Source organism: Mustelus asterias, chromosome 11 (assembly GCF_964213995.1).
Source record: "Mustelus asterias chromosome 11, sMusAst1.hap1.1, whole genome shotgun sequence".
NCBI lineage: Eukaryota > Metazoa > Chordata > Chondrichthyes > Carcharhiniformes > Triakidae > Mustelus > Mustelus asterias.
Window position 1 is genome coordinate 48,780,313 of NC_135811.1, and position 19,734 is coordinate 48,800,046.

The window sequence follows — 19,734 nt, forward strand, 5'->3', positions numbered from 1 at the left end:
CCAGAAACTCCTGCCATTGCTGTTCTACTGTCTTTCCCATTAGGCTCTGCTTCCAGTCGATTTTTGTCAGTTCCTCCCTCATGCGCCTGTAATTACCTTTATTTAACTGTAGAACCTTCACATCTGATTCTGCCTTTAGGGGTAATCTTTAGGGGCCTGGGTGAAGAGAGGTATTTTAGGCGGTAATTATTGGGGGCTGGGTGAAAAGGGATATTTTGGGAGTAATTATTAGGAGGCTGGGTGAAGGAGGGTATTTTAGGGGGTAATTATTTGGAGGCTGGGTGAAGGAGTGTATTTTAGGGGGTAATTAATAGGGGGCTAGGTGAAGAGGAGTATTTTAAGGGGTAATTATTAGGGGGCTTGGTGAAAAGGGGTACTTCAGGGGGTAATTATTAGGGGCTGGGTGAAGGAGGGTATTTTAGGGGTGATTATTGGGAGTTGGGTGAAGGAGGGTATTTTAAGGGGTAATTATTAGGGGGCTGGGTGAAGGAGGGTATTTTAAGGGGTAATTATTAGGGGGCTAGGTGAAGGAGGGTATTTTAAGGGGTAATTATTAGGGGGCTGGGTGAAGGAGGGTATTTTAGGGGGTAATTATTAGGGGGTTGGGTGAAGGAGGGTATTTTAGGGGGTAATTATTAGGGGGTTGGGTGAAGGAGGGGTATTTTAGGGGGTAATTATTAGGAGGGTGGGTGAAGGAGGGTATTTTAGGGGGTGATTATTAGGAGGCTGGGTGTTCTGAAGCTGAAGCAGTGGGAGCGCTGTGCGCAGGCGCGGCTGGCTGGGTGACGTCAGGCGGAGCCGGGATGACCGCCAGTGACCCCGGCAGCGCGAGCGGCCGCCAGGAGCCGGAGTCGAGTCCGGACTCCGGACACTGACCGCTGACCACAGCATGGACACGGAGCCCCGGAATCCGCCCCACGGGGCTCCCGCTCCGCCCTGTGCCAATGGGCTGCAGAACGGCTTCCACCCAGGGCCCAGCAGCCGCAGCTCGGAGCCGGAGCGCGGATCCCCCGCCAAGAAATGCCGCATCCGCAGGAGGATGGACTCGGGCCGGAGGAGCAGACCCCGTGAGTGACCCCGGGGAAGCGGCACGGTGGGGGGGCCGCGACAGCGCTCGGTACACCCGCATCGGGGGGGGGGGGGTGGGAGAGATGTGTGTGTAAATAGGGGGGGAGATGTGTGTGTAAATAGGGGGGGGAGATGTGTGTGTAAATAGGGGGGGGAGATGTGTGTGTAAATAGGGGGGGGGGAGATGTGTGTGTAAATAGGGGGGGGGAGATGTGTGTGTAAATAGGGGGGGGGGAGATGTGTGTGTAAATAGGGGGGGGAGATGTGTGTGTAAATAGGGGGGGGGGAGATGTGTGTGTAAATAGGGGGGGGAGATGTGTGTGTAAAAAGAGGGGGGAGATGTGTGTGTAAATAGGGGGGGGGAGATGTGTGTGTAAATAGGGGGGGGGGAGATGTGTGTGTAAAAGGGGGGGGGAGATGTGTGTGTAAATAGGGGGGGGAGATGTGTGTGTAAAAAGAGGGGGGAGATGTGTGTGTAAATAGGGGGGGGGAGATGTGTGTGTAAATAGGGGGGGGAGATGTGTGTGTAAAAGGGGGGGGGAGATGTGTGATGTAAATAGGGGGGGGAGATGTGTGTGTAAATAGGGGGGGGAGATGTGTGTGTAAATAGGGGGGGGAGATGTGTGTGTAAATAGGGGGGGGAGATGTGTGTGTAAAAGGGGGGAGATGTGTGTGTAAAGGGGGGGGGAGATGTGTGTGTAAATAGGGGGGGGGAGATGTGTGTGTAAAGGGGGGGGAGATGTGTGTGTAAAATAGGGGGGGAGATGTGTGTGTAAATAGGGGGGAGATGTGTGTGTAAATAGGGGGGGAGATGTGTGTGTAAATAGGGGGGGGGGAGATGTGTGTGTAAAGGGGGGGAGATGTGTGTGTAAAAGGGGGGGGAGATGTGTGTGTAAATAGGGGGGGAGATGTGTGTGTAAAAGGGGGGGGAGATGTGTGTGTAAAAAGGGGGGGAGATGTGTGTGTAAATAGGGGGGGGAGTGTGTGTAAATAGGGTGGAGATGTGTGTGTAAATAGGGGTGGAGATGTGTGTATACATAGGGGGGGAGATGTGTGTGTAAAGGGGGGGGAGATGTGTGTGTAATTGTGGTGGGAGATGTGTGTGTTTGGGGGGGAGATGTGTGTGTAAATTGGGGGGGGGGGTGTGTGTGTAAAGGGGAGATGTGTGTGTAAAAGGGGGGGGATGTGTGTGTAAATAGGGGGGGGGAGATGTGTGTGTAAATAGGGGGGGGAGATGTGTGTGTAATAGGGGGGGGGAGATGTGTGTGTAAATAGGGGGGGAGATGTGTGTGTAAATAGGGGGGGGAGATGTGTGTGTAAAAGGGGGGGGAGATAGTGTGTGTAAAAGGGGGGAGGAGATGTGTGTGTAAAAGGGGGGAGGAGATGTGTGTGTAAAAGGGGGGAGATGGTGTGTAAGGGGGGGGAGAGATGTTGTGTAAAGGGGGGGGGAGATGTGTGTGTAAAGGGGGGGGAGATGTGTGTGTAAAGGGGGGGGAGATGTGTGTGTAAATAGGGGGGTGGAATGTGTGTGTAATGGGGGGGGGAGGAGATGTGTGTGTAAAAGGGGGGGAATGTGTGTGTAAAAGGGGGGGAAGAGATGTGTGTGTAAAAGGGGGAGATGTGTGTGTAATAGGGGGGTGCAGATGTGTGTGTAATAGGGGGGGGAGATGTGTGTGTAAATAGGGGGGGGAGATGTGTGTAAATAGGGGGGGGAGGAGATGTGTGTGTAAAAGGGGGGGAGATGGTGTGTAAAGGGGGGGGAGAGATGTGTGTGTAAAAGGGGGGGGAGATGTGTGTGTAAATAGGGGGGTGGAGATGTGTGTGTAAATAGGGGGGGGGGAATGTGTGTGTAAATAGGGGGGGGAGATGTGTGTGTAAATAGGGGGGGGGGATGTGTGTGTGTAGGGGGGGGGGATGTGTGTGTAAAAGGGGGCGGGGAGAGTGTAAAAAGGAGGGGGAGAGTGTGTAAAAAGGGGGGAAGATCTGTGTGTAAAAAGGGGGGGAGATCTGTGTAAAAAGGGGGGGAGATCTGTGTAAAAGGGGGGGAGATCTGTGTAAAAAGGGGGGGAGATCTGTGTAAAAAGGGGGGGAGATCTGTGTAAAAAGGGGGGAGATCTGTGTAAAAAGGGAGGGAGATCTGTGTAAAAAGGGGGGGAGATCTGTGTAAAAAGGGGGGGAGATCTGTGTAAAAAGGGGGGGAGATCTGTGTAAAAAGGGGGGGAGATCTGTGTAAAAAGGGGGGGAGATCTGTGTAAAAAGGGGGGGAGATCTGTGTAAAAAGGGGGGGAGATCTGTGTAAAAAGGGGGGGAGATCTGTGTAAAAAGGGGGGGAGATCTGTGTAAAAAGGAGGGGAGATCTGTGTAAAAAGGGGGGGAAGGTGTTAAGGGGTGTAAAAGAGGGAGGGGTGTTTAGGGGGTGTAAGGAAGGGGAGGGGATAGGGATGGTTTGTGAAGGGTAGGGGTGTAAGGAGGAGTGAGAGGGGCATAAGGCAGAAGGGGAGAGGTGTTAGGATGGAGGGGGAGTGGTTGTAAGGGGCAGTCATGTGGAGGGGTAAGGGGGTGAAGTGAGCAGGGAGGGAGAGGGGGTGGTAGGGTGAGGAGGGAGGATGGGGGTGAGGGGTAAGGCAGTGGGAGGGTTTGATGGTGTGCAATGCCAGTCTGCAAGATGAGATGATGGTGTTGATGTGGAAGTACAGATCTGGCATTCGTGAGCTGAGTGCTTGACTTATTCACTTTACGGCCACTAAGATCACAGCAGCAACTATGTCGCTGTTTGCATAAAACACAATTGGAAAAATCCTGCGGAGTCTTTAATGCTGGATATCTGTAGTTGCTCGTGTCTGTTGTCAGTGGTTATATTTGGTGCTGTAGACCAATCCCCGGTGAATGAGGTCGCTTTGTTATTGCTGTCTTCCTGCAGCGCTGATCTGTCTGATTGGGTCGCGTCTCCTCAGGAGGTTCTGGTTCGTTGTTAGTAATCACTGGTGACACCGTAAGCCGGCAGTCATGGCCAATAAAACCACTGCATGTAAGCTACACCCACTGACACCAGGGGAAAGGTAACTTCATTTCTGCCAAAGTGCAGAAACAAGTGTTCTGGTCCACTTTGCATGTGGAAAATTTGTTAAATGTCGAATATAATATATTCGGTTTCCACATTTGATTCGAATTCTCCTTGTGGCACATTTATTGTTTTGCGACTTTAAAAAAAAAGTACTTGCTGGAGTGCCCTGGGTCTTCTGACAGTTCTAATTGTAATGAAGCTGAAAGATGATATGAAATGGAAAGAAGCTAAAAAGCCATGTAAGTATCTTACTTTAACACAGTGTGGAGATGTCGGTGTTGGACTGGGGTGGGGGTGGGGGGGGGGGGGGACAGTAAGAAGTCTCACAACACCAGGTTAAAGTCCAACAGGTTTATTTGGAATCACGTGCTTTTGAAGCGCTGTTGCTTCTTGTCTCACCTGATGAAAGAGCAGTGCTCCGAAAGCCCGTGATTCCAAATACACCTGTTGGACTTTAACCTGACATTGTGAGACTTCTTACTTTAACACTACATCTTAACTTTCAAAGGGAATTGGAGGAGCAATGAAGAAAGAGAAGGGGAATGGAACAAATTGGAGAGTTATTCCAAAGAGTTGGGACAGGCATGATGGGCTGAATGTCCTCCTCCTGTGATGCACCATTGTAAGAGCATATGATTCTAACCTTGCCAGTTAAGTTGTTGCACAGACACCAGAGTTTTTTTGTTTCCTTCCTTGCGTCCAGGAAGCAAATGTACAAAATTGGGATACTCGTGCAGAAATAGCAGGCAGTAAATAAATGTCAGTGCTAGCAAAATTTGCCATGAAACATGCTTTGTCACTTGCCCCAGATATGACTGTGTAAATTAGTGGAATGGATTATCAGCAATAAACCTGAGGGTTCTCTGTACAATAACAGACTCAAAGGTTTCAAATTAAACAGCACTGTGTGTGTAAAAAAAAAAAAAATCAATTGAAAAGGAAAGAAATCATGTTAATTTCTCTTGGACCTTAGAGTATGAAGCACGGTTCTGGGTTACTTATTACAAATAGGATATGAAGACAATGAATAAGGCACAGAAAAGGTTTACAAAAGTTGATTCTATAATTGAGAGGTTCTAAGTATCAGGATAGATTGGGACATCTTTTTCTGTAGAAAAGAAGAAGGCTAAGGGATGTCCTGCTACAGGTTAAGAGTGTGGAAAGGTTTGATACAGTAGATCAAGTGAAGATCTTTTAACTTGTGGGGGGACTAACATTGTGCAACGTGCTGCACAAGGGGTGGTTGAAGTGAGGAGCATAGATGCATTGAAGAGGAAAGCTTGATAAACGAATCAGGAAGGAAACAAGGGAAGGTTATGCTGGAAGAATGTTTAACACCAGCGTAGATCAGTTGGGCTGATTGATCTGTGCTTGTAATCCTACCTAAATGGAAGACCATTCCTTACCCACCATTTGATTTCTTTGAGGCAGTGACATGCCAAGAGTTAAGCCGCAAGATGTTGTATTAATCTTTTGAAAGGCATTTTCAAAGTTCCACAGAGAAGTTTATTATTTACATTGAAAGCTGTGGGAATTCAGGGTGTAATCTCACATACTAATTTGGCTGAATAGTAGAAAGCAATTAGGTATTTAAGGAATCATGCTGGATTGGGAATGGGGTGAAGTACAATGCATGGGGTCCCAGGGATTGGTGCTGAGGGCCTGTTTACTGTTTCTAATTTATTGTAAATTTGTCATGTTTGTAGGTGAGGCTAGAAGAGCAGTGAAATGACGGGAGGTAGTTCAGACATTACAATAGGAGTTAAATACAATACTTAAATGTGGATGAATGATCGGCAGATCAGGCTTCATGCAGACAAGTATAAAGTGCTGCCTACAGAAAGCATAATTGCTGACATACTCCAAGTATCATGTTGAAATAACTAAAGATGAAGTTGAAAGTGACCTCCTGAGTCTTAGTAAACTTGCAGTGTCCAATCGACACAGGCCCCTAATTGGATTCAGTCTAGTGGCTCTTCCTAGCCCCATCTCCAGCAGCTGACCATCTTTCTTCTATTTTACAGAATCGCAATTAACAAAGCTAATAGAATATTGAAGAGATTTGCGTTCTCATGAGAACTTTGCAAAATGCCATTCAGATATACACTTGCTAATTCCGGACGTATTGAACTTTGTTAAAACACTTCTAAATTAAAGGACTCTCGCTCTTTAATGCTTTATCATTTTCATTGCACTGATTTTTTTCCTTCTTTCTAAGGGAGTGCTTATCTGCAATTAATAGATGGGTAAAAGCAAATGCCCACTTCTAAGTTGTATAAATAGAAACCAGTCAATGATCAATTGACTTATGAAAATAACAAAGAAAAGTTTGGATTTTTATAGCACCTGTCATGACTACAGGACGTCCCAAAACACTTTTCAGCCAATTAAATACTTTAAGTCTAGTCATTATTGAAATGTGGGGATAACTTGGTAATGACTAGATAATTTGTCATAATGATGTTGCTTGAGGATGGTGGGATAGTGATGTTATTGCTGGATTAGTAATCTAGAGACCCAGGGGACCACTGACAGGACAGATCCAGCAGAGATGGTGTTACAGCGATGGCCTCCTTCTGCACTGTTACAATTCTGTGATTATACAGTTGGGAGGGAGTAGCCCTGAGTCCTCAACATCAATCCTGGACTCTACGAAGTCCCATGGCATCAGATCAAACATGGCAAGGAAGCCTGTTGATTATCTCACATACTGCCACCTCCCCATGTCAGCTGATGAATCAGTCCTCCTCCTAAGATGTGTGGGTTAGGTTGATTGGCCATGCTAAATTGACCCTTAGTGGCAGGGAGACTAGCAGGGTAAATACATGGGGTTACAGGGATAGGCCTGGGTGGGATTCTTTCAGTGCGGCCTCGATGGGCCAAATGATGACCACCTGCACTGTGGGGATTCTATGTTGAACACCACTTGGGGGAAGCATTGAGGGTGGTGTGCAAGCAGAATGTACTCTGGGTACGATCTTTAATCATAGAAACCCTACAGCACAGAAAGAGGCCATTCGGCCCATCGAGTCTACACCGACCACAATCCCACCCAGGCCGTACCCCCATATCCCTACATATTTTACCCACTAATCCCTCTAACCTACACATCTCAGGACACTAAGGGGCAATTTAAGCATGGCCAATCAACCTAACCCGCACATTTTTGGAATGTGGGAGGAAACCGGAGCACCCGGAGGAAACCCATGCAGACACTAGGAGAATGTGCAAACTCCACACAGACAGTGACCTAAGCCGGGAATCGAACCCAGGTCCCTGGAGTTGTGAAGCAGCAGTGCTAACCACTGTGCTACCGTGCCGCCCCATGTTCATCGCCAAGAGCTGGTCAAGTCCCAAAGGGTCCTAAAGAGTGGGTCTGCGGAAGGTGGTGAAGAGAAAAACGTACTTGACTTCATCCGCACCAACTGGTCTGCCACTGATGCATCTGTCTGACAGTATTGGCAGAGGTGACTAATGCACTGTCCTTATGGAGGCAAAGTTCTGTCTTCACATTGAAGATACATTGAAGGGCGGCACGGTAGCACAGTGGTTAGCACTGCTGCTTCACAGCTCCAGGGTCCCGGGTTCGATTCCCGGCTCGGGTCACTGTCTGTGTAGAGTTTGCACATTCTCCTCGTGTCTGCGTGGGTTTCCTCCGGGTGCTCCGGTTTCCTCCCACAGTCCAAAGATGGGCGGGTTAGGTTGATTGGCCAGGTTAAAAATTGCCCCTTAGATTCCTGGGATGCGTAGGTTAGAGGGATTCGCGGGTAAATATGTGGGGGTAGAGCCTGGGTGGGATTGTGGTCGGTGCAGACTCGATGGGCCGAATGGCCTCCTTCTGCACTGTAGGGTTTCTATGATTTCAATACCCTCTATTGTGTTGTGTGGCAACACCGCTATGCTAAATTGGATAGATTTCGAACAGATCCAGCAATTCAAGACTGGATAATCATGAAATGTTGTGGGCTAGCATCAGAATTGTACTCAACCAGAATGTATAACCCCAAGCCCCATCATATTACTCATTTACCATTACCACCAAGCCAGGAAATCTGTCTTGGTTCAATGCAGGAAGGAGTGTCAGGAGCAACCATATTATTTGCATGCCAAGCAGCACGAGCAGCAAGTGATAGAGCTAAATAATTCCGTAGGAGGGGATCAGATCTAAGTTCTGCAGTCTTGCCACGTTCTGCTGTGAATGGTGGTGGACAAGTAAACAACTCCACTGGGGGAGGAGGCTCCACAAATATCCCCACCCTCAATGATAGGGGAGATCAACACATCAGTGCAAAAGACAAGGCTGAAGCGTTCGCAGCAATCTTCAGCCAGAAGTGCTGAGTGGATGATCTACCTTGGCCTCCTCTGGAGGGTTCCAGCATCACAGATGCCAGACCTCAGACAATTCAATTCACTCCATGTGATATCAAAAAATGGGTGAAGGCACCGGTTACTGCAAAAACTATGGGCCTGACAGTATTACTGAAGGCCTGTGCTCTAGAACTTGCATGCCCTTCACCAAGCTGTTCCAGTATAGCTGCAACACTGGCATCTACCCACCAATGTGGAAATTTGCCCAGATATGTGCTGTACACACACAGGACAAATCCAACGCAGCCAGTTACCATCCAGTCAACTCTCAATCATCAGTGATGGAAGGAGTCATCAACAGTGCTATCAAACGGCACTTGCTTTAGCAATAATCTGCTCGTGGACACTCAGTTTGGGTTCCTCCAGATCTACTCAGCTCTTGACCTCATTTAGAACCATAGAACAGAAACAGGCCTTTTGGCCCTTCTTGGTTGTGCCGAACCGTTTTTCTGCCTAGTCCCACTGACCTGCACCTGGACCATATCCCTCCACACCCCTCTCATCCATGTACCTGTCCAAGTTTTTCTTAAATGTTAAAAGTGAGCCCGCATTCACCACTTCATCTGGCAGCTCGTTCCACACTCCCACCACTCTGTGAAGAAGCCCCCCCCCCTAATATTCCCTTTAAACTTTTCCCCCTTCACCCATGTCCTCTAGTTTTTTTCTCCCCTAGCCTCAGTGGAAAGGCTAGGGGAGAAATCTCATTTCCAGCCTTAATTCAAACATGGACAAAACAGCTGAACTCCAGGGGTGAAGTGAGAGTGACTGCACTTGACATCAAGGTTGCATTTGACTGAGTGTGGCATCAAGCAGTTCTAGCAAAACTGTAGTCAATGGGAAACTCTCTGCTGGTTGCAATTGTACCTGGCATAAAAGGAAGATGGTTGTGTTTGTTGGAGGTCAATCATCTCAGCTCCAGGACGTCTCTGCAGGAGTTTCTTAGGGTAGTGTCCTAAGCCCATCTTTAGTTGCTTCGCCAATGACCTTCCTTCCATCATCACGTTAGAAGTGGGTATGTTCATTGATGATTGCAATGTTCAGCACCATTTCAAACTCCTCAGATGTTGAAGAGTTCATGTGCAAATGCAGCAAGATCTGGGCAATATCTAGGCTTGGGCAGACTAGCACTGTGAGGCAGCAGTGCTTAACTACTGTGCCGCAGGAATAAAAAAAAATTATCCCATTGAATCTGATCTGATAGCACTAAACGTGAGAGGATTCTCATCGCCGTTACCCACCTCTCCTGACTTATCTTGGTAAGAAAGCAAAAGTTTGATTACTTGCTTTTCTTGGTCCTTTGTGCATGATGCACTGTTAGGTAGCTGTCCATTCACGGTGAGGTTCCCAGTCAGGTCATGTGAATGAAGCTATCTCTACATTTATGCACAAGTGGAATGTCTTAATGAATCTTCATTTTCTCAAGCTGGTGTGGAATGTGCTCCGAACTATTCTGGTCAGATGCTTAGTCGCAATATCATCTTCATTCCCAGAAGCAATGAATTATTGATTTAACTTCTTGTGAACTGAATAGAATCATCCTTATACGAGTTGTCCAATATCCCCCTTCGAGTAAATTACAAATAAACCTTTAAAATGTTACCAATATAAAAGGGGAGTGAAGTATGCTGAAAAATTAGTGGTGCTATTATAGAAACCGAGGAACAGGTTTAAGGCAGTCAGCTGCTCAAGTCTTTTTGGCTGTTGTAATCGATTGTGGCTGATTTGTTCCTCGACTCCAGCCAATCCCATAACCATCAGATCAAAACTGTGCAGTCCTGCCACGTCCAGTGGTGAATATCAAATGACTAACCAGAGGAGGAGGTACAAATATCCTCAGTGATGGTGGAGCCTAGCATCTGATGCAAAAGACGAAGTTGAAGCATTTGCAGTCATCTTCAACCAGAGGTGTCGAGGGGGTGACGCATCTCCTGAGATCCCAGCATCACGGGTTTCAGTCTTCAGCCATATTGATTTGTCCTGTGAGATATTAGATCAGTGAAAGTACAAGACACAGCCAAGGCTGTGAATCCTGATGGGCATCCTGGATGTAGGCTTGTGTTCCAGAATGAGCCATATCCATAGCCAAGTTGTTCTAGCTGCTGCTTAATTCTAACCATAATGCTTCCAATGTCTGATCACCCTCACTGAAATCCTTTACTCTGCTGTAAAAGTCTTTCATAAATATTTCTCCTCCACTCCTAGTTTTACATGTCCTTTCGAAAGACCTTATTGCCTAGAACATTTAGCTCAGAATCATTGGCTTATTGATATGTCTCTTTAGTGGCTACTATGTAAGATTCTTAATCTAAATTTCTCACTTTCATCTTAAGATCTGCGCAGTGGTGTACAGAACTCTTATCTGTTTAACTGGCCCCACCTTGCCCATGTGTCCTATGAGTATATTTTTCACAATTAGACTTATCATTTCTGATGCTGATAATCTGTACACTGCCATATAGGTAATTTAAGATATGCTTTTTATCACTGCTGCTTAGTTTTTAACAGCCAAGTTGTTATGGGTGTTTTATCACCCTTTGCATTTTGATCTTTGCTCTCAAGGTTGCTATTATTCCTGATTGCGTTAAAGTCCGTTCCACAGCTCTGATTCTTTTTAATGGCTCAGATTATGAATCCAGCTTAGGTGGGATCTTCCCCATCCTAGCAATCCAATTTCTTGTCTCGATGTTGATGTCAGTGTCCTACAAAATAGGGTCCCTTTACCTACCGTCTTTCATGTCATTCAACCATGTATTTACTTTCCTGATTTGTTTAACCTAAGTCCATTAGCACTTGGGGATGGCAGTTTGGACACTTTCACCCTTGCTCTTTTATTTGGCCCTTCGCTACAGATGGCTGGGATAGTGAGAGAAACAGTCCTGTTTCGCTGACTTACAGGAGAAGTAGGAGCAGGAGTAGTATTTGGCCCATCGAGCCTGCTCTACTTGTCAGTAAAATCATGGCTGATCTGATGTGACCATAACTCCACTTTTCTGCTTGTTCCTCATAACCCTTGACTCCCTTGGTCAAAAATCTAACTAACCCAGCCTTGGATATATTCAATGACCCAGCTTCCACTGCTCACCGCAGGAGAGAATTATAAACACTAGTGATCCTCTTAAGGAAATAAATTCCTCCTCATCTCTGTTTTAAATGGGAGACCTCTTATTTTGAAACAGTGCTTCTCTGTTCTGGATTTCCTCCACAAGGGAAAAACGGCCTCTCAGCATCTATCCTGTCAAGCCCCATTAGAGTCTTGTAGTTCCAATAAGATCATCTCTCATTCATTCATCCATCTTGCTTCTACTGAGTATCTTGGAATCACAGAATTGTTACGATGACAAAGGAGACATTTCATCCTCATGTGCCTCTTACTGACTGTGCAGTTTGAAAAGCCTGTCTCTTTTATAGACCCTCCGTGTCATTTCTAGTTTACTTCCTGCTACACAAATTAGCACCACTTGACCCAACTGTTTTCAGGTGATTGACAGATAACTGTCATTCCAGGCGGTTCTCTGCTTAACAAGCTAGTCCAATTTATGTCAGATTTTGATTCTTACTGTAAAGTCAAAGTGGAACTTTCCACATGAACCTAATTCACTACTTGTTCAGTCTCTGCATCATTCCAGCATAGTCATCTGTCTCTCTTTCTCACCCCCCCTAGTGAACCTTCTCTGCAATGTTTCCAATGTCAGTACAGTGTGTCCCTCCTTAAGTAAGGTGACCTAAACGGCATGCAGTACTCTGGGTGTCTTCTTCCTATTTGTGAGTAGCCATAAGAGCCTGAGAGGGCACTTTGGGCCTCATTACTGAAATGTCAGTTATATTGACAGAGAGAGCTTCCCTGCTGCTATTTAAGATGGTATGTTATTAACTGAAATTGGGGAAGCAGACAGAGCCTTTGGTTTAGTGTCTTATTTGAAAGATGACATCACCAAAAGTGCAGCACTCCCTCAGCATTGCACTGGAATTAATTTTTTTGTGCTCAGGTCTTTGGAGTGGGACTTGAACTCGAACGTATCTGACTTGGAGATGAGAGCGTGCCCACTGAGCCAGAACTGGCGCTGTTGGAATATGGGCACTGCTGGCAAAGTCACACAAGAAATAGATGCAGGAGTAGGCTGTTAGGCCCCTCAAGCCTGCCCCTCCATTCAATACAATCATGGCTGATCTATGCGGACCTCTGTGTCATTTCCCCATTGCCCTCATATTCCTCGATCTGTCAAATATTTATCCACCTCCACTTTAAATACTTATAATAACATAGCAGCCACTACTCTTTGGGGCAGAGAATTCCAGAGATTCACCACCCTGTGCGAGAAGAAATTTCTCGGCGCCTCAGTTTTAAATGACTGGTCCTTTATCTTGTTCAAAACTCTCCCACTAGTGAAAACATCTCACCTTCCACTCTGTCAAGCCGCTTCAGGATCTTCTATCTTTGAATAAGATCACCCCTCACTCTTCTAAACCCCAAGGATTACAGACCCAGACTATTTTGTCTCTCATGATAGGACAACCTTCTCCTCTCCTTTGGACTGCCTCCAATGTTACTATATCTTTTTTAAGGTAAGGGGACCAAAACTGTATGCCGTATTCCAGGTGAGGTCTCGCCAACACCCTACACAATGGCAACAAAACCCCCCTATTTTTAAACTCCAACCCCTTTGCAATAAAAGCCATAATACCCTTTGCCTGCTTAACTAAGTCAGAATTTATCACTGCCAAGGTTGAAAATTCAGTGAGGTAAAACGCTAAACAGTGGATCAGTCACATGTTAAACCCCCTGCCCAAGTTAAAAATGTCATTGCATTGTTTTGTGTGAGATCTCAGCCTGTCTGCTGGATCCCACTACATTGGGGGGAAAAAGCATCAATGTTTTATGCAGTATAGTTAACCTCATTTGTTGTACAACTACATAACTTTGCAATTAAATTTTAATTACCTGGACTGTTGAAATTGTAATCTGTGTAGAGTCTCTAGTCCACTTCCACTCTGAAAACTGAAGCAACTTGTGAAGGCTCAACTTCACCATCTGTGGGCAACTGTGGGTGGGTAATAAATCCAGCCTTGCCAATAACCTACATATCCTGACATAATAAAAAGGACATAGTAAAATTCTATGCTAATTGCAGTAAACAATTTACTCCACTTGGAGCAATTATTGATCCCATAAATATTGTGGAAACCAAGTAAAGCTTCCAGATTTCCGATTGTAAGAGGAACACTATTGTTCCTCTATTTATTTCCACTATTGCCTAGGTACATTGGTGTGGATGTTTGGAGTATTGATCTCGAGTTGAGCATCTTTCCACACATTTAATCAGATTTTAAGCTGCTCACTATCTCTCAAATCCCATCTAATGTGTACACAGAATAATTTGGGACAAAGATGGGCTCTTCAGCCCCTTGAGCCTGCTCTGTCCAGTCAGATTGTGACTGATCTTATAGTGGCCTCAGTATATCTTTCCTGTCTACCCCTTACACCTTTGACACCCTTTTTAGTCAAGAATCTTTCTATCTATGCCTTAAAAGTATTGAATAACCCTGCCTCTGGGGAAGGGACTTCCCAGACTCCTATCCCTTTCCTCATCAACATCTTAAATTGGAGGCCTCCTATTTTAAACTGTGTCCCCGAGTTCTAGTCTCCTCTGTAAGGGGAAACATCCTCTCAGCATCTGTCTGTCAAATCTCCTCAGAATCTTATATGATTCAATAAGATATCCTCTCATTCTTCTAAACTTCAGTGGATACAGGCCCAGTCTGTCCAACCTTTCCTCATGAGATACACCCCTGCCTCCCCAATCCCAGATATCTGTCAAGTGGACCTTCTCTGAACTGCTAACAAATTATGCTTTCTTAAATAAGGAGATAGAAACTGAAACTGTACCCCAGTGGTTTCCTAACTTTTTAAACGCAAGATCACTTTTAGCATCAAAATTCAGGATAAGATCTATTTTTTAAAATTAGGCTTTACTAAAACTTCCCAAAATGTACTCCTATATAACAGTCATCTATTCTTAGTGTGACACCTGTGCTTTCAAACTATGAAGTGCTGTGAAGTCTGGGTTGTAATTAAAGATGGCCAGTCTCATACAGTCCATCTGATGGACATCTGTGAGAAGAGTGTGATACTTGGACTTGGCTTTTTCCCAGGTGAAAATCATCATCTCAGAGATATGTGGAACCAAAGTAGGCCTTCACCTTGAGTGCAGGATGTCGGAAGAGGGTAGTTCTCTCTGTTTATAAGTCCCTAAAAGTCTTTGTCCCTTGACCTAGCTTTCAGCTCTGTCATTTTGCATAGTGATTATTTCCATGTCAAGTTCACTGCTTTGTTCCAAGACCTGCTGAAATTTTGCTGTCAGGTCTCCAATGTCAACTCAAAGAAAATAATTTGAGACAAACGTAATTTTGTTCTTTAGCTGGGAGGACCACAGGCCCAGTTTCAACTTGAACATATTCACTGCACTGATCATGTCTGACAAGTCTCTGTCCCTCCTCTACAGCTCACAGTTCAGTTCATTCAATTTTGCACTTGTGTCCGTAAGAAACGTCAAGTCTAGCAACCACACATTATCTGACAGCTCGCTGTACGCCTCATTTCTTGATTTAAGCAAGGTGCCAGTTTCAGGGAGAAGATCAAAAAACTTCTGGAAGACTTTTCATCGTCGTAGCTGACATCAGGCTCCTTGAGTAATGATTTGAACAAATGAAGTTGCAGACCTCTGGCAAGGATTGAGTTGCTGATTTTGACAACAACTGTCATTACATGAGAAAAGTTAATAACCTTGCTCGCCACCGCTTGTTAGTGGATAGCACAATGGCAATTGGAAAAGGAGGGAAATTTGGCGATGTTTTTGTGAAGTGCAACAAAGTCTGCATTCACGGTGCACCATCAGTTGTAATACTGTGTTTTTCTCAGTCACGTACCTTTTAAATTCATTGTAGACATCCTCGTCTAATGTCCTCTCTTTGATTGGCAGGAGAGTGAGGAGGTTCTCCTTTGTTGTTGCATATTTGAATGCCATGTCAACGAAAATAGTCAGCTGGGCCTAATGTCTCTAATGTCTACTGACTCATCAAACTGCGGTGAGAAATATTCCTAGCCCAAGTCTTGGTGGATTTGCTGAGGCACATCCTCTAACACCAATTCCACCCTTCTGGCTACTGTTAAAGCACCAAGTGGCATGCTCTTGATGGCTGTCATAATTTCATCTTTGTTTTTAAAGTCTTTGAACAAGGTTCAGCCATCATAGCCTCCTTGATAACTTGTCCATCGGTGAACAGTTTCTTATGTTTTGCCAGCAGATGGCTAATGTGGAAAGAGTCTCTTTGCTATCCTTGCCTTTAGCTGTTTTGAGAAGAGTGCCTGTTGAGCTTACAATATTCCCATTAATTCCCAACTTTCTTTGTCCGAATGGCGCTGTTTAACGGGAATTTTTTTTTGAAATTTTGCATGCATTGTCTTGTCATTAGGTTTCAAATTACTCCTTTTATTCAAGGCTGCATACACTCTGTTGACAAATGAGACTAATGGTCTTGCCTATGACATTCATAAAAATAAATTCACTTTTCTATTCCTGGTGGAAATGTAATGTTTTTGCTCTCTTGGATATCCCTGGCTTCTCACTCATCATTTTGTCTTCACCCAGCTTAGTCCACCTTTTGGCAACTGCAATTCAACAGCTAATGAGCTGATTCACTCAGCATCACAAGAAGTCTGAGTCCCACATATTTTTGGCAGCTAATGACAATTGACTTTTTGAGACTCCAGGATCGACCTGTCGATTGTGATTGAGTGTTTGGAGACCACGGCTATACACAATACTCTAGGTGTGGTCAGCAACACCCTGTACAACTGTACAAAAACATCCCTACATTTATATTCCATTCGCCCTGCAATAATTGTCAACATACCATTTGCATTCCTAGTCGCTTGCTCTACCTGCATGCTAACTGTATGAGTCATGTACCAGGGCATCCAAATCCCTCTACCGCAGAGTTCTCTCTCCATTTGGATAATATGCAGCTTTTCTATTCTTCCTGCCAAAGTGGGCCCACATTATACTCTGCCAGAATTTTGTCCACTCACTTAACCTATCTATGTTCCTTTGCAGGCCTTTTATACCCTCCCCACAATTTATTTTGCTACCTACCTTAATGTCACCAGTGCATTTAACAACTATACATTTGGTCTCTTCATCCAACTCATTGATTAAGATTGTAAATAGTTGAGACCCAACACTGATCCCTGTGGCACTCCAGTTGTAACATTCTGCCAATCCAAAAATGGCCCATTTATGCCTACTTTTGTTTCCCGTTGGCTAACCAATCCTCTCTATCCATGTTAATAAGTTACCCCTTGCACCATGAGCTCTTAGTTTGTGTAGAAATGTATATGTGACACCTTGTCAAAAGCCTTCTGAGAATCTAAGTATACCACATTGCACAGATTCCCCGTTAAACATGTTGCTTGTTACTTCCTCAAGAACCTCCTAATACATTAGTCAATTCCTATTCCCCTTTCACAGAACCATGTTGACTCTGCCTGATTCCATTGAGATGTTCTAAATCCCCCACTATACCCTCAGCAGTCGATTCTAGTATGTTCCGGATGACACATGTTTCATTAACTGGCCTGTAGTTTTCTGCTTTCTGCCTCCCTCCTTTCTTGGTTAGAGGAGTTGCATTCACTATCTTCCAGTCTGATGAGAGTTTTCCAGAATCCAGGAAATTTTGGAAAATCAAAATCAATCTACTATCTCAGAAGCCACTGCTTGACTCCAGGATGAAGTCCATCAGGAGCTGGGGACATCCCAGCTTTTATTTTGAATAACTCACTTTATGACTGTAATTGTTTTAAGTTTCTCCCTCCCTTTCAGCTCATGATTCATAATTATTTCTGATTTGATTTATTATTGTCACATGTATTAACATGCAGTGAAAAGTATTGTTTCTTGCGCGCTATACAGACAAAACATACCGTTCATAGAGAAGGAAACGAGAGAGTGCAGAATGTAATGTTACAGTCATAGCTAGGGTGTAGAGAACGGTCAACTTAATACAAGGTAAGTCCATTCAAAAGTCTGACAGCAGCAGGGAAAAAGCTGTTCTTGAGTCGGTTGGTAAGTGACCTCAGACTTTTGTATCTTTTTTCTGAAGGAAGAAGGTGGAAGAGAGAATGTCTGGTGTGCGTGGGGTCCTTAATTATGCTGGCTGCTTTGCCGAGGCAGTGGGAAGTGTAGACAGTCATTGGATGGGAGGCTGGTTTCTGGGATGTTATTTGTATCTTCTACAGTAAAGACAGATGCAAAATATTGTTCAATTCATCCACCATTTCCTTATTTTTTAGTTCTCTAGACACTTTAGAGGATGAACACTCATCTTAGTTACTTTATTCCTTAATGCCTGTAGAAACTCTTTACTATGTATTTTTATATTTCTACCTAACTGACTCTCGTGCTCTATTTTCCCCCTCATTTTTTTCATCATTCTTTGCTACATTTTGACATTCTGTCCAATCTCCTGACCTATCACTAATCTTCATGGAATTGTACACTTTTTCTTCTAATTTGATTTAATCTTTAACTTCCTTCCTTAGCCACGGATGATCCCTGGAGCCTTTCTTTCTCATTGGAATAGAGTGAGAATTTGTTGAGTGTTATGAAATTTCTCCTTAAATGTCTGCCACTGCATCTCTAATGGCCTATCCCTTAACCTAATTCCCAGGCCACCTTAACTAGCTCTGTCTTCATGCTCTCATAATTGCCCCTATTTAAGTTTAAAACAGTAGTCTTAGACCTACTTTTCTCTCCCTCAAACTGAATGCAAAATTCACTTGAGTTATGATCACTACTACCTAGGATCAGCTTAGCTCTGAGGTAGTTAATCCTGTCTCATTGCACATTATGTGGAGATGCCGGCGTTGGACTGGGGTAAGCACAGTAAGCAGTCTCACAACACCAGGTTAAAGTCCAACAGGTTTATTTGGTAGCAAATACCATAAGCTTTCGGAGCACTGCTCCTTCGTCAGATGGAGTGGATATCTGCTCTCAAACAGTGCACAGACACAGAAATCAAGTTACAGAATACTAATTAGAATGCGAATCTCTACAACCAGCCAGGTCTTAAAGGTACAAAGGTACCTGATGTCTGTACCTTTAAGACCTGGCTGGTTGTAGAGATTCGCATTCTAATTAGTATTCTGTAACTTGATTTCTGTGTCTGTGCACTGTTTGAGAGCAGATATCCACTCCATCTGACGAAGGAGCAGTGCTCCGAAAGCTTATGGTATTTGCTACCAAATAAACCTGTTGGACTTTAACCTGGTGTTGTGAGACTTCTTACTGTCATTGCACATTACCAGGTCTAGAGCAGCTCTCCTCCTTGTTTGGCTGACTGTAGAACTTGCTGCTCTAAGAAACCGTCATGAAAATACTCCCTAGACATTTGCACTCCTCCAATTCTGGCCTCTTGCATATCACCAATGCTCATCATGCCACCATTGATGACTGTGCCTTCACCTGCCTAGGTGTTGGAATTTCTTCATTAAACTTCTCCAACTCCTCTCCTTTAAGATGCGAGGCCTCATCTCACTATGTGGCTAGGTGTCAATTTTTGTTTGATATTGTTCTCATTTGAGATATTTTACTCTGTTAAAGGTGTTAAATAAATTCAGGTTGTTGTTTGACCATTTGAAATGTGATCCATCTCTATCCCTACATCTTTTCCTTGATGTGATGTTTGGTTTTAATCTAAAGTAGATTGACCACCATGGATTTGGAAAGTAACTTTGCTCATAAACAGCTGGTAACTAATATAACTTGCTGCTTTTGTATCTTAAACTTTGTCTGTACCTTAAAGAATCCGATCAATGTGCAAGTGCACATGTGTCACACTCCTGGTCAATGTGCATTGTTTATGATCATCTGGCAATACTTTTTGAGACTTTTAAACCTCATTTAAAAGCTTAATTCCTGATGTTTGCAGATTCTTGGTTGCCATTTAATATAATTCAAAGTCCAGCATCTTTTGAAATAATGACCTGCATTCTCTGCATCATATCTTGAACATTTACTTTTTGAAGTGACCTTGCATAAACTGCTGTTTGTACAAGATCACCAGTTTAAGCTTCACTTGTGCACTGTGCAGCAGTCAGTGCAAAATACATACTGCTTTGTTTGGTTTAAATGTGTTGCAAAATAAATTGACCTCTTTCCAAATTATTGGCTGTTTACCTG

The 19,734-nt window shown here is 44.4% G+C and overlaps 1 protein-coding gene across 2 annotated transcripts in view; it reads left to right on the top strand.

Annotated features, from left to right (window-relative positions):
- The first annotated feature begins 770 nt into the window (after positions 1–770).
- LOC144500515 (pantothenate kinase 1) overlaps positions 771–19,734 on the top strand; it is a 73,039-nt gene continuing 54,075 nt past the window's right edge. Inside the window, exon 1 of one of the 2 annotated variants that reach the window (XM_078223559.1) lies at positions 771–1,067. In XM_078223559.1, coding sequence (XP_078079685.1) covers positions 890–1,067 — 178 coding nt within the window. In that variant the 5' untranslated portion in view covers positions 771–889. Of the gene's footprint in view, positions 1,068–4,187; positions 4,372–19,734 lie in introns of those variants that run through there. The other variant, XM_078223560.1, reaches the window with a different exon arrangement.